The sequence below is a fragment of the Desmodus rotundus genome, chromosome 4, assembly GCF_022682495.2.
Source record: "Desmodus rotundus isolate HL8 chromosome 4, HLdesRot8A.1, whole genome shotgun sequence".
Classification (NCBI taxonomy): domain Eukaryota; kingdom Metazoa; phylum Chordata; class Mammalia; order Chiroptera; family Phyllostomidae; genus Desmodus; species Desmodus rotundus.
Genome location: NC_071390.1, coordinates 19498718 through 19512446, shown reverse-complemented (window position 1 = coordinate 19512446; position 13729 = coordinate 19498718). Strand labels below are relative to the sequence as shown.

The following is a 13729-nucleotide window of genomic DNA, read 5'->3' as shown; positions in this document are numbered from 1 at the left end:
TTTTATGGGGGCTATCATAGTACCTACCTCGTAAGGTTGATATGAGATTTAAATGAGCTTTAACTGAGGTGTGTGTAGGTCACTTAGCACAGTGCTGGCGTGTAGTAGAACTCAATACATATCCAGTGAAAAAATTTGTTTAAAAATCCTCACCCAAGGATATGTTTATTGATTGTTTTTTTTTTAAGAGAGAGAGGGAGAAACAATGGTTGGTCTCTTTCCATGTGTGCCCCCAACAGGTTACTGAACCTGCACCCTAGGTATGAGGCCTGACCAGGAATCAAACCCGCCACCTTTTGGTGTACGGGACAACATTCCAGCAACTGAGCCACCTGGCTAGAGCAGTACATATTCAATTTTTAATTTTTAATGGTGTCGTTATTTTTAGTGAAGGTTAGATACCTGGCAAATTGTGAAGATAGTTCTCCCCTCACTAAGCTGTTAGTGAGCATGTTTTGAGGGTGAGTGGAACCAAAAAAGTGTGTAATAAATAAATACTTTACATGGTCACTGGTTAAACTTCACTTTTACAAATAATACAAACATATATTTATCAGGGCCATTTCCCAGTGGGCTCCCAGGGCCCGCTGGGAAAATCTGTACCTGTCTAAATGATATCTCATTGGTATTATTAAATAATGTCTGTGGCTATAACATCACGGAAAAAAATGTATAGGCTACTACTAACTCCATCACCATTTCACCAAAGTATGTTAGACTTGATCACCTCATTTAGACAATACTACCAATACCATTTGATGTTATTCACTGATGAGTCAATTCATAAAATCTAGAAATAGAGGTGGCTAATATACATATGAAAAGATGTTACATCACTAATAATTAGAGAATTGTAAATGAGAGGTTATTTAGGGCTATCAGCTTGACAAAGATTAAAAAGATGAGATAATACGTTGGTGCTATTCAGGGTGTGGTGAAACTGACATTCTCATATATGGCTAGTAGGAGTATGAACTAGTATAACCTTTCTAGAGGTCAATGTGGCCATACAGGTAAAAGCATTGTGACTATGGTCTTTGACTCAGCAGCTCTACTTCTTGTATTTTATCTTAAGGAAATATAATGAGACAAATAACCAAAGATGCTTGTATACGCATGCTCACCGCAGTGTTGTTTATGATGACAAAAATTTGGAAACCACCTAAATGCCTACCAACAGGGAAATTCTTAAATAAATTATGGGACGCCCTGGGACTCCACGCACCTGTTAAAAAAGATTAGATAGATCTGTATGTAATGGCATAGAAAGAAACCCATGATCCATATTGGATACCATTTTTAAATTAAAAAAGTGTACGCATAGAAAAAATCTAGTTAAATATCTATAATATATCTCTATCTCTTTATCTAACTTTTTAAAAGCAGCTTTATTGTGGTATAATTTACACACCAAAAAATTCGGCCACTGTTAGTATACAATTCAATTATTTTTAGTAAATGTCTACAGTTGCACAGTTACTACTACTAACAAGTTTTAGAACGTTTTGGTTACCCCCAATAGTTCCCTCATGTTCATAGGCTTACCTTTCACAGTGGTTAGACTGGGGCTGAAGTTGGGTAGGGGAAGGCAGGAGGAAAAACTACAGACAGCTTCCTAGTTCATTTCTGTGTTATTTCAATTAATTTACAACAAGGATATACTATCTTTTAATTTGAGAAAACAATAAACGTTTTTTCCTATTTTGAAAACAAAAAGGAAACAGACGTAAACCCTTTGACCCAAATTTACTTCTGGTCATTTTTCTAAGGAAATAATCAAATATGTGGAAAAGGATTTGTAAACAGAGATATTTATCAGTGTTTTGTCTAAAATAATCAAAATATCTCAGGTTTGAAGAAAACAAATACTAATGGTATAATGCAAACCTTTATATGCAATGTAATTTAGTTCACATAAAAAAAAGTTAATCCACAGCCAAAAAGTCCTCTTTGGAACTATAATATAATCTTACCAATGGTAATATCTGGGTGGTAGAATTAAAGTACTTTTTATTTTATTCTTTGTGAATTTATTAGTTTTCCACAATGAGTAGGTATTACATCTAGTGCATCTACCTACATAAATGATAATAACTAAAGATAGATTATTGTTTTCACAGGTGTATACAACTGCCAAAACATAAAAGTGTATATTTTAAATATGTACAGCTTATTGTATGCCAATTATGCCTCAATAAAACTATTAAAAAATAGAGGGATCTTGAGAAACAAAATCATTCTAACCTCGTACTGGAAGAAGAGTTTTGCTAGACCATTTTGGGGCTGGAGGGCAAAATGTTTGGGCATTATGCAGATAGTAACTGGGCTTTTGCTCCAGATAACCTCCATTCATTCAAGGGATCTGCCTTCCTATTGTATGCCAGGAATGTTGTCAGGTAGTTGGATACAATGAAGAGCAACCACTGCTCTGAAAATGTTCCCTTCTGGGGGAGGACAGGAAGTCAGGTCACTATCTGATAGATTCTAGCCTACGCCCACAATGCTCAGGCAGTCTGCTGGTGTTGTCCCAATGGGCCTGGAGGCAGATCAGGAAGCCAAAGCCTTAGTAGGTGGTTCAGGTGAAGTCTCGAAGGGTAGCAAGGGATTACAGCTGTGGAAGTGGCAAGGAGGAGGTAGATTGTCCTCAAGGAGGGTCAAGAAGTGGGCTTAAACAATTGAAAAAAATTTTTTTTTTTAATGTTTAGAGAGAGGGCAACGGAGGGAGAAAGAAAGAGAAACACTAACGTGTGATTGCCTGTATTGCCTCTCGCACACGCCCTACTGGAGACCTGGCCCTTCAACCCAGGCACGTTCCTTGTCTGGGAATCAAACCAGTGACTCTTTGGTTCCCAAGCCCGCGCTCAATCCACTGAGCCACACCAGCCAGAGCCACTGGTTGCTTCTTTATGTGTTCTGGCGGAGATCTAACCTCCAATCTTAGTGAATGCCGACAGTTTTCTAACCATCTGAGCTACCTGGCCAGGGCTTAAATGATTTTTAATGTATCTGTGTCTATCTTACCTAAACATTTGTAACAACAGCAAGAACTAAAATCAAGCGTTTGCTGAGGCTGCAGGTACCGCGTAAAGGGCTTACATCCATTGCGGCATTGACTCCTCTCCATAAGGAAGAAACTGAGTTTGGGAAAGGTTACTGCCCAGGGTCACAGAGCTGGTAATCTCTGGCTCCAAAGCCCCCAGCCACCACACATAGTCCTCTCTCACTGTACTCTTGGACCCTTTTGAGAGTGAAAAATGTCCACTTTCGGGCCACAATTGGGGCAGCTCAAATTTTCCCAGATCCAGAATGGAAGCAACATCCTCTAGCAAAACCAACAGGGTCGTGCCCGCTGAGGGAACTCCACCAAAGTCGTGGGCTGATAGGATTTTAGGGCTCAAGGGGGAAAACGAGGGGCAACCCGCAAAGAACGACAAATGCCAAGCGTCCACGTCGCACCCAGCGCAGCACGTTCGTGAGCCCCTCAAAACCGTCAGCAAGCTGAGCGCAACGCGATGAGCTCAACGCGCGTGCGCGCGGCCAGAGGGCACGCCCCCGCGCCAGCGCGGTGAGTGGGGCGCGCGACCGGGGGAGCGCGCGGGCGCGCTGCGGCATTGGCGTCGGCGCGCGCTTGGGAGCCAGTGGGCTGGGGAGGGAGAGAGGAGGCGGCGGCGGCGGCGGCGGCGGCGCCCCAGAGCGGAGGGGACGCGCGGGCCTCGCGCCACGGGAGGAGACAGCTGCGGAGGGGACCCCGGGCTCGCAGTCCGAGGCGGGAGAGCTCGGTCTGTCGGCTGCGGGCTTCAGAGGTCGCCGGCCGCGTCCCTTGCTCGGAGTGGCCGCCGCCCCTGGAGACTCGTCTTGCCACGGGCCTAAGCCGCGGCGACCGCGGGCGTCCGGACCGCAGGGACCCGTCGGGCCGGGCTGGATTGAGGCAAAAATCCGGACGAGTGCCGATCCCTAGGGCCGATCGGGGGCAAGTCGCCCACTGCGCGGCCCACGGGCGGGGCTCGGCGGAGGGACCGCCCGCACAGCCCCCCCACACTCCGTGGGTCGGAGCCCGAGTCGTGCCCCGCCTTCCCCGGGGACGCCCGACCGGAGCGGCGGGAGCCGGGAGAGCCCGCGCCCGCCGCCGCCAGCCAGGCTCACGCGGGAGAGGGAGGAAAAACTTTGCCTTTTATTGTTGTTTTAGTCCTTAAGTGTCAGGAACTATTAGCAGGAAAAATGTCCTTCTTCAATTTCCGTAAGATCTTCAAGTTGGGAAGCGAGAAGAAGAAGAAGCAGTACGAACATGTGAAGAGGGACCTGAACCCCGAGGAGTTTTGGGAAATTATAGGAGAATTGGGTGACGGAGCCTTTGGGAAAGTGTACAAGGTAAGAGGGAGAAAACGGGAAGTGGCCGCTGGCCGGGAGTGGCACGAGGATCTCTGCCCCTCTCGTCCCTTGCTCGTGTCTTGCCCCGTCTTTTGACGTCGTAAACGTGCGTTGAAACTTCAGGCTATCGTCCAAGGAGTGGCTAAGACGGCAGGGTTTCGGGTAGGACAAGATGGGGCCTGGATGTAGTTTTAAAGAGCGATTGCTAAAGGGAGGCGCGGTTCCACAGGCTACACTGTCCAACTTGAAAGGAAGGAGGGGGGCGTTCTTTAATAGCCGGGGGTCAGGTTGTGGCCTTCGAGTCTTTAAGCATCGTTTTACTAATTATGAGTTACTTTTCGGTGGATTTGTATTTGTGTGCTAGCTGTCTGCAATCGTTATATATGATTGCACTAAGACAGCTTATTTTTGGGGGTCCAGGGCATGCACTTGGTTGTGTCTATAGCTAATACATAACCAGTCCCTTGGGATGAGGGCACAGTGATTGCCACTTGCAGACTGTTCTTGAGTTGGCTGCTGACAGCATACTATGAAATGGAGTGGAATTTCTGATAGAAATTTCAAGAAGACCGGCATCTGGTATTGGTTTCAGAGTAACCATTGACTAGAAGTCAATACCAGTGTTTAAGAAATTAAAAACACTCACATATTACATATACATATACAAACATATATATTTATTTCAGGGGAAAGGCTTAATGTTTCAACCTGAAGGCATCAATGTTAACTGTTTCCTACCTGATATGGGTAAATGAATGATGTCACTGGAATATTTTCATCCTGAAGGGTGAGGTTTTTATGAGACACAGGTTAGAGGGGAAGAGCCACAGGGTTGCCTAGAAGTGAAAACACAAATAATGTTTGTCCAGGACTTTGCAGTTTTCAAAGCGTTTTCACATGAGTTGGCCCCGCGAAAGTCCTGTGAGGTAGACGGGTCAGTAGTATCTACATTTCACAGAGGAAATGGAGACACTGTGAAATCGATCAGAAATCGTTCAGTCACACCAGTCATGTTCTAGATTGGAACTCAGGTCTTCTGAACCCATATTGAAGGTTTTTTACTGTAATATCCATTGGTAAAAAATGATAGAATTTTTTCCTCTTCTATAAACACCAGCACACTCCTGCCTCCGCCTTGCCTCAGATGCATCTCACGGCCCCTTGTCTTTCTGGTTCCTTTCCGGGGCTGAAATAGCCACTCCTCTGTGTGCTTTAAGAACGCATTGTTCGCGTGGCCACTGTGGCACTCGTACATGTTACAGTTAATGTTTATGTTTTTATGATAAAACCGGGAGCCAAAATAACGATATACATTGGGTTTGTCAGTTGCCTTAGCACATAGTGCATCTTTATATTTGTTGAAAGAGTGTCTGTTACCTACATGTGAGTGCTATTGGAGTTAACTGTATGCTATGAAGGTTGGCAAAGTAAACTTTGGTGCTTGTGTGGGGCGTATCAGTGCTCGTGGCGAGAATAGATGTGAGGTAGGAAGGAAGGGCTTTTAGTGCAGTGGGAAGATCACTCTTGGGAACCGCGTTTTAGTGGTGGCTGTCACAGCCAGCTCTGTGGTCTCCACAGAACACTTCTCTGGATCTCCATTGTTTTTTAATCTAGAAATCATAGGTTTCCCCAAATGTTTGTTTAGCTTTCTTCACCCATTAAAGTTCTGTTAGTGTGGATTTATCTAGGACAGGCAGCAACAAATCCTTGAGGCATCTGGAATGCCGTGGTTAGATGGCAGTCGGTAGCGATGGGCAGTTGACAGGGCACGAATGGTTTCTGGCATAGGGACACTGCCGTGTTAAGACACTGGGTCAGGAGTTGTACTCTCTCTTGGACCCTCAGGAGCGGCCTTTCAGCTTGGACACATTGATTGTTCAATGTCTCACTTCCCTCGTCAGTAAGACTGCTCCTCAGCGTGTGAAAAGTAAAGGAGATACTAAATAAAAGGCACATAAGAAGGGCTCAGTAAATGGTAGAACTCAGAAGCAAAATATAGGAGGACAGGAAAAGGGACCTACGAAAATAGTGTACTATTTTCTTTAAAAAAATATTTTAAAAACATTTACTGATTTGGGGGGAGGGTGAGAAAGAGAGAGACAGACAGAGAGAAAGAGACACATCAGTTTGTTGTTTCACCTATTTATGCTGTGTTGGCTGATTCCTGTATGTGCCCTGACCCCTGCAACCTTCGTGTGTGAGGGCAACACTGTAACCAGCTGGGCTACCTGGCCAGGGCAGTAGAGAACCGTTTTCCTATTTTCCCATGGCACAGGATGATTGTGGACATGACAGTGCTGTGTGATTTAATTATTTAATGACTCTGCAAAGTATAACATATCTTTCTATAGTAAGACATCAATTGAAAATTTTCTGAAAAAGAAGAGACACTGTGGAGTTGAGCCACCATAAAATCGTGTCGAGAATAATTTTTGTGGGCTCCATGACTGTGTCAGTGTGATATTTGAAGAGCATGAACTCTTTGCATGTTTTCATTTCACTATTCTGTGCTTCCAAGGCTCTGAGATTTCTTTAAAAGAAAATTTAAACTCACCTGGCCTGTTTTTCATGAAAGTTTTTGTTTTCCAAGATACTCTAGAAATTTTAAATTTATAAACTTCTTTCAGTGTGGGGGGAAAAGCTATTAAACCTTAATATTGTATGCAGTAGAAAACTATTTGTTAAAATTGGCTCTAACTATCATTTACTTAGGGAAAGTAGTAACTATTACAAAGATTAAATAATAAATAGGCAATCATTTTGTATACTTAGTTTATTTGAAATTTTTCTAATATATAGTTGTATTCTTTCCACTTACTTCAGCACTACAGAACTCTGTAACAGTTACTTTCTTGCCTGACAACCTTCCATATTTTGATTTATTCCTTTTTTAAGTCTGTGTTTTATCTATTTATTTTTTATTTTTAAATTTTCTCTTTTTAACGTAGTATTTATTATTCCTGGCTGGGTATCTCAGTTGGCTAGAGCAGCATCCCATTATGCCAAGGTTGCAGGTTTGATCCCTGGTCAGGGCACATATAAGAATCAACCAACAAATGTGTCGATGAGTAGAACAACAAATTGATGTCTCTCTCCCCCACCCAAATCAATAAATAAGAAAATTAAAAAAAAATTAGTATTATTTGACATGTAAATGAAGATATGTAATATCCCTCACAATTTTTTTTTTTACATTTGGATTTCTGTTGTGTTTAACAGGAAATAAAAAGGAGTGACATAAAATTAAGTATGGAGTTGAAGCTGACTTCCTGACTGTGCTGGATGCACGTGCTTCTTTTTATGGCACTGATGAGTGTGCACCTTTCAAAAAAATAGTGAAATATATAATCTTTGTTTTAAGAAGTACAAAAATGTATGTGTACATTTAGCAAATAATAATAAAGTGAACTCATGTTAATCATCCGAGTCAAGGAATTCTGCCAGAATCCCAGAATCTGTTCCACCTCCCTTCTGAATTGTTCCCTGTCTCCCTCTAAAGGAAACCACTGTTCTATCTTTAAGTTATTTATTTCTTTGCTTTTCTTTATAGCTTACCATCTAGGTATGTACCCTGAAATATTATACTTTAGTTTTGAATGCACTTGAACTTTGTGTGAATGGGATCATATTGAGTGTCTTGCCTCCATCAAAGTCAGCGTTCTGTTTGTGAGTTCATCTTTGTTCAGTCACCTAGAGCTGCAGTTACCTTCATTTTCTTTATTGCATAGAATTCCATTATATGATTATATCACCAGTTATTTATCATTGTACTGTTAATGGGTATATTAGTTGTTTCCAGTTTTTGGCTTTTATACACAGTGCTGATGCATATATGTATGAGTTTCGCTAAGACTTAACTCGGGTACAACTGATGGGTTATAGGGTGGTGTATCTTTAATTTTACTAGATGATGCCAAACTATACCAATTTACACTCCTACCAGCAGCATATGAGAATTTACTTGCTCTGCATCCTTGCTAACATTTGATATTATCAGAATTTTTCAGTTTTGACAATCTGATGTTGCTATATTTTTTATTTTGGTTTTAATTCATTTTTCTCTGACTTCTAGTAAGTAATTCTTTTTCATAGGTGTATTGGTAAGTTGGATTGCTTTTGTGTTTAAGTCTCTTGTTCATGTTCCTGTTGGATGTCTTTCTCTTGTTTATTTGTGTATTTTGGATTTTAACCATTTTGCAAATCACTTTTCTACCTTGCCAGCTGTTCACTTTTAGTGTTCACAATTATGGAGCACTAGAGGGAGGCTGTAAGAAAGAGGAGGAAGAAAGGACTTGCACCTTTCTCTTTGTTTCCTGTGGGCTTCCTGTCTGCTTTCCTGTTGCTATGATCATCATTCTAGTGGAAATTCCTCACCCCAACAACAGAAGTTGAATCCAGTTTGTAGGTTTTGTAACACACGCACACAGCTAGCCTAATCATAACCCTTCATAACACCAGCTCCAATTGGCTGGTCTCCGCTTCCTCAAAAGGTACCCTAGTCCCATTAGACCCCTCTTCCAAGTTCAGCTGACCAGCACTATCTCCTCAGGGATCTGAGTTTCAGCTCTGCAGAACCTTTCTTCCAAGCTTCTGAGTTTTAATAATTCCCGACCCTTCCTTTGGCTCCTCTGGTCCTTGGCTAGTAGCTTTTTCCCGCGGTTGTTACCTCCCAGAAGGGTAACAACTCCCTTTACCTTCTTTTTTTATCTTTTTAGTTAACTAGTTACCAACAGAGTCAGTAATTACTTATATTAAATTTTCTGTATTAAAATGGTCAGTATGATTTCTTTCTCCTGGCTGGACCCTGCTCGGTACAAAGATTAAATAAGCTAATAAATTATGCAGAGAACAGTGTTTGGCACAAGGTGATTGCTCAGTGAATAATGTCATCTCATAGCATAATGGATACTATTATATAGAACAGCATACTTGAAGCTTGAGATTTTATACCCCATTTCTTTGCAAAGTACTAAAATTTCCAATTTAACAATATAGTTCAAAAAAACACAAAAATAATCATTGGACTTTATTGATACTGATATGCTCAAATACCATCTTCTCCGGGAAGTCTAACTTAATTACCCTATTTAAATTGTAACTTCTTCCCTGTGTAACCCCATCTTTTCCTCATCTTCATTTTTTTTCCGCAGTACTAATCACTTACATACTTTTTTTTTTTTTTTTTTTTTGCCTAATGACTGCCCTCTGCCCACAGTAATAAGTATCATGAGGACAGGCATTTTGTGTATTTTTTATACCATCAACATCTGGAACAGTGCCTGACATATATAGAAGGTACTCAGTATGTATTTCTTGAAAGAATGAATTGATTTTAGCAGAGTGATTCTTGAGCATACTTTTTTTAAAAAAGAGTTTATTTATTTTTAGAGAGAGGGAAGGTAGGGAGAACGAGAGGGAGAGAAATATCAATGTGTGAGAGAAACACTGATCTCTTGCTTCTCACACAAGACCCGGGGACAAGGCCCGAAACCCAGGCATATGCCCCGACCAGGAATTGAACTGGAGACCTTTCTCTTTGCGGGATGATGCTCAACCAACTAAGCTGTGCCAGACAGGGCAAGCATAGTAGATTTTTATATTGTATTTCTTTCTGAGAACAGATTTTCGTGGGGTGTTGGGTTTGTCATTGTGTTCCCTCAGCTTCATCTAGCGCCCTGCATGTAGTAGATGTTGATGAACTGTGCTTCGGTTTGTTTAATTTTTAGATTATGGTTGGATTCATGCACTGGACAGTAAGGGACCTCTTGTCTCGGTGGGACGAAGAATACCTTTGAGCTCAAATAAATCATCCACATCAATAGAATCAGTCCCAGTGGTTATTGAAGTGATTGAGTTCATCTCTTTTCTATTACTCCTTGTCTTTTAGATTTGTTTTGTATTTATCTTACTTTTTTTCCTTCCCCTTTTGATTCACTAGTGACTTTTGGTATCAAAGTCACTTATATTTTGTGTGCTAGTCTTTCAGTTTCCAGCTGAGAATTTAATTAAAGTATATTTTCTATTACATGATGCAGTGTGCAAATGATGTTTTATTGGAACCTTTATGGTTTTGCAAACCAATGTCACCCCAATAAATTAAATTAAAAAAATGTTTCCCATTATGAAAGTATCAGATAGTCTTAGAAAATATGGAAAGAAAATAAATGAAAATGTAAAAATGACTTGTGTTCTCACCATCTAGGAAAGTAGCCACTGTTGAAACAAGAGTAATATAAGAGGATGTAGTTTTTACTCTACTTCATTTAGAACATGAAATCAGTACAGGACTCTTAATAAGCTATGTTTCTCTGTAGCTTCCTATTTGTTTATGTAAAGTGGCCAAGCCGTATTCATGATTTATGAAAATACAGTGATTTTTACTACATTTTTTTTCTTTTATTGATTCTAGAGAGGGGAAGGGAGGGAGAAAGAGAAAGAGAAGAATATCAGCCTAAGAGAGAAATGCTGACTGGTTGCCTCTCGCACATGCCCCCGCTGGGGACTGAACCTGCAGCCCAGGCGGGGCTCTGATTGGGAGTCAGCGGGCTGCCTTTCAGCTGCAGCTTGACTCCCGACCACCTGAGCCATGCTGGCCAGGGCAGCAGTGGTTTTTGAGAGACCATGACTGATCTTTGAAAATAGTTTATCAGTTTAAAGTAATGTCTCAGTATGTGTTACTCCATTCTTGTTTTTATTAACATTTGTTTAGTTATTTCATTAAGTCTTTATGTGAAGAGTTTTCATGCTTTTAGGTAGCAGTTAGATGACACTGTTTCTTTTTAACACTAATACCCATTATATTTGTTTAAAATAAAGTATCCTGTACTTATCAGTGTTTATTAGATTTGATTTTCTGAGTTTTCTAGAACTAGGTCCTTATGAAGAATCAAGTTATTTTCAAGCAATAATGTAGGAGGCACTATACTTTTCAATGTAACTTCTATTTATTATTTACATTAAACCAAATGGTACCACTGTTGGTTTAATCAGTATATCCTGGGGAATGGAATAATGAAATTTGTTACTGTAAATAACTTTAGAGGTCATCTAGTGTTATTCCCTATCCTGCCCACCCCTCCCCCCATTCATGCTATTCCATTCACAAGTAAAAGACACATCTTTAAAATCTCTCAGGACGTTAGTAGAAGCACGCAGAAGTAGGATGCTTTTAACTCCACTCAACAATAGCCTTGGTCTCCTACAAAGGCTTATATTTTATAGTGTTTGTCTTCAAAGACAGTTCTCTGGTCTCTTTTCTTCCCAAAGTGTTACGTTAGAATGGTGAGAGAAAGGCTTATCTCTCACTGGCTTATTTCCTCTCACTTAGGGGAGGGTAAGTTCTAGTTATTTTGGCTCAACTGTGGTATCTTTCTTAGAGATACAAATTAATGCTATATTTTCACCAGTTATGACAGGCTTTTTGGTTTTTAACGCCTCTGAAAATTGGGGTGTGTCCTTTATTGATTGATGCCATGGTATTAGTTTTGGCCAGGTAATCAGAGATCATGATACAGCTATTATTGAACTTAGTTGTATCCTTGTTGTCATACAGTTAAAGTCCCTTGAATTTCAATTAATAAACTGTTTAAGGACTTTTCAGAGAAAGAATGGGAGTCCTGGTTGTTACCCAAACATCATTTAGCACTTGTGGTAAGATCAAGAAAGTAGTATCATCATTATAATTGTACGGTGGGAGACAGTGGCTTTAAAGAAAATTTTGGAGACAGTAGTTAAGGAGCAGTGCTATATCAACAAAGTTGTTTTTATTTTTTTTTAAACTTGATTGATTTTTAGAGAGGAAGAGAGAGAGAGAGAGATTGATTTGTTGTTCCAGTTATTTATGCATTCACTGGTTGATCCTTGTACGTGCCCTGACGGGGGATCGAACCTGCAACCGTGACATAGCAGAACAATCCTCTAACCAGTTGAGCCATCCAGCCAGGGACACCAAAGCTTTTATTGACTGGAGAATGATACTGTGGAGAAAACACATAAAATAGGTAACTTTGAGTGAGAAAGTAAGAAGGTTCTTTGATTCAGAAGAGTAAAACCTAAATACAAGTATTTAAATTTTTATGTATGAACAAGGACAATAGATAATAATTTTTGTCTAAATATGTCCACAAGAGTTCTTAAAAAATGTATATCAAAAATTCTAAATGATAAAGTGTTGACATAGTTTAATTGGCAGTTTTTTGTCCTTAGTGGAATATAACATAATGGCATATCTTAAAGCATTGTAATTTGTTAAAATCTGGTAGTTTAGAATATTCTTCTACAGTGGTACTGATAATCAGTATGACGTTATCTTTTGTGCAAAACATATGCTCTGAACCCTAAACATTAGGGTTGCTTAATTAGTAATTAGTATTTTTGTCCCCATTTTTCCCTAGGGAAGTAAAACATAAAGCAGTAACGTACTTAGAAAATGTTAAACAAAAGACTTCACAGCCAAAGTTTTCTAAAAGAAAGATTTTATCGAGCCAAGTGCTAGCCAGGAAAGGACCGGTTCTGGGGCATGAAGTCTAAACCACCAGCATCACGGCTAGATGGAAAAGATGAGCGTGTGTGTGGTACTGTTGGTGTTGGGGACTTTTATATATTCTACTTTGAGGAAGAAAGATTGAGTTGTTTTGAAATAATTTATTTTGGCTACAGATCAGGTTGGGGGGAGGTGAAGTTGGGGCAGTTTTGTGGTAGTTACAACATCTGCAAGGAAGAAATATTTGCTAGTTTTGATTGGTTATAGGCAGCAGTCCTGAAAGTTTATGCATCTGTTGCCTTGTGGTTGGCTGATGGACCCTGGAAGTTGATTCAAAGTCTGGACGTACATTCAGGAATGTGAGCAGGCTTTTGTTAATTGGCCCACAGCTATTAATTGGTTAATTATTCCAGTCTCTTTCTCTCACTCTTTTGCCCACCTGTAATTTAATTTAGGGCATATCAGAATTTTCTCTTGATAAAAAATTCCCATATGCAGGCTGATAACTATATTCTTCATCATTGCCAAATTTAGATAATCACTAAGAAATCTCCCATGTACTGATTTTTAAAAATACTTCGTTGCCTCTGTGATAATAATAATACATGTCCATTTTTAGAAGTTCAAACAATATGATATGAAATACAAAAAAAGTAAAAAAGCACCTGAAATTCTACTGTTCTTACTAATGATATCTTTCCAGATACTTCTTGGACAGCTATCCATACCTGAACATGTATGTGTAGTTTCTGTAAAATTACATACCTCTCATATTTAATAAGTTGTCTTTTTTCCCATTCATTGATATGTGAGAAAAACTATTCTATCTTAGGAAATGTTAATTAATTAGTTAATTTTAAGGCTATATAATGGTTCATT

At 40.1% G+C, this 13729-nt stretch overlaps 1 protein-coding gene across 2 annotated transcripts in view; it reads left to right on the top strand.

Annotated features, from left to right (window-relative positions):
* The first annotated feature begins 3599 nt into the window (after window positions 1–3599).
* Window positions 3600–13729, top strand: part of SLK (STE20 like kinase) — a 48009-nt gene continuing 37879 nt past the window's right edge. For both annotated transcript variants that reach the window (XM_053923576.1, XM_024555656.3), the window contains exon 1: window positions 3600–4368. In XM_053923576.1, the coding sequence (XP_053779551.1) occupies window positions 4219–4368 (150 nt within the window). In that variant the 5' untranslated portion in view covers window positions 3600–4218. The remainder of the gene's footprint in view (window positions 4369–13729) is intronic.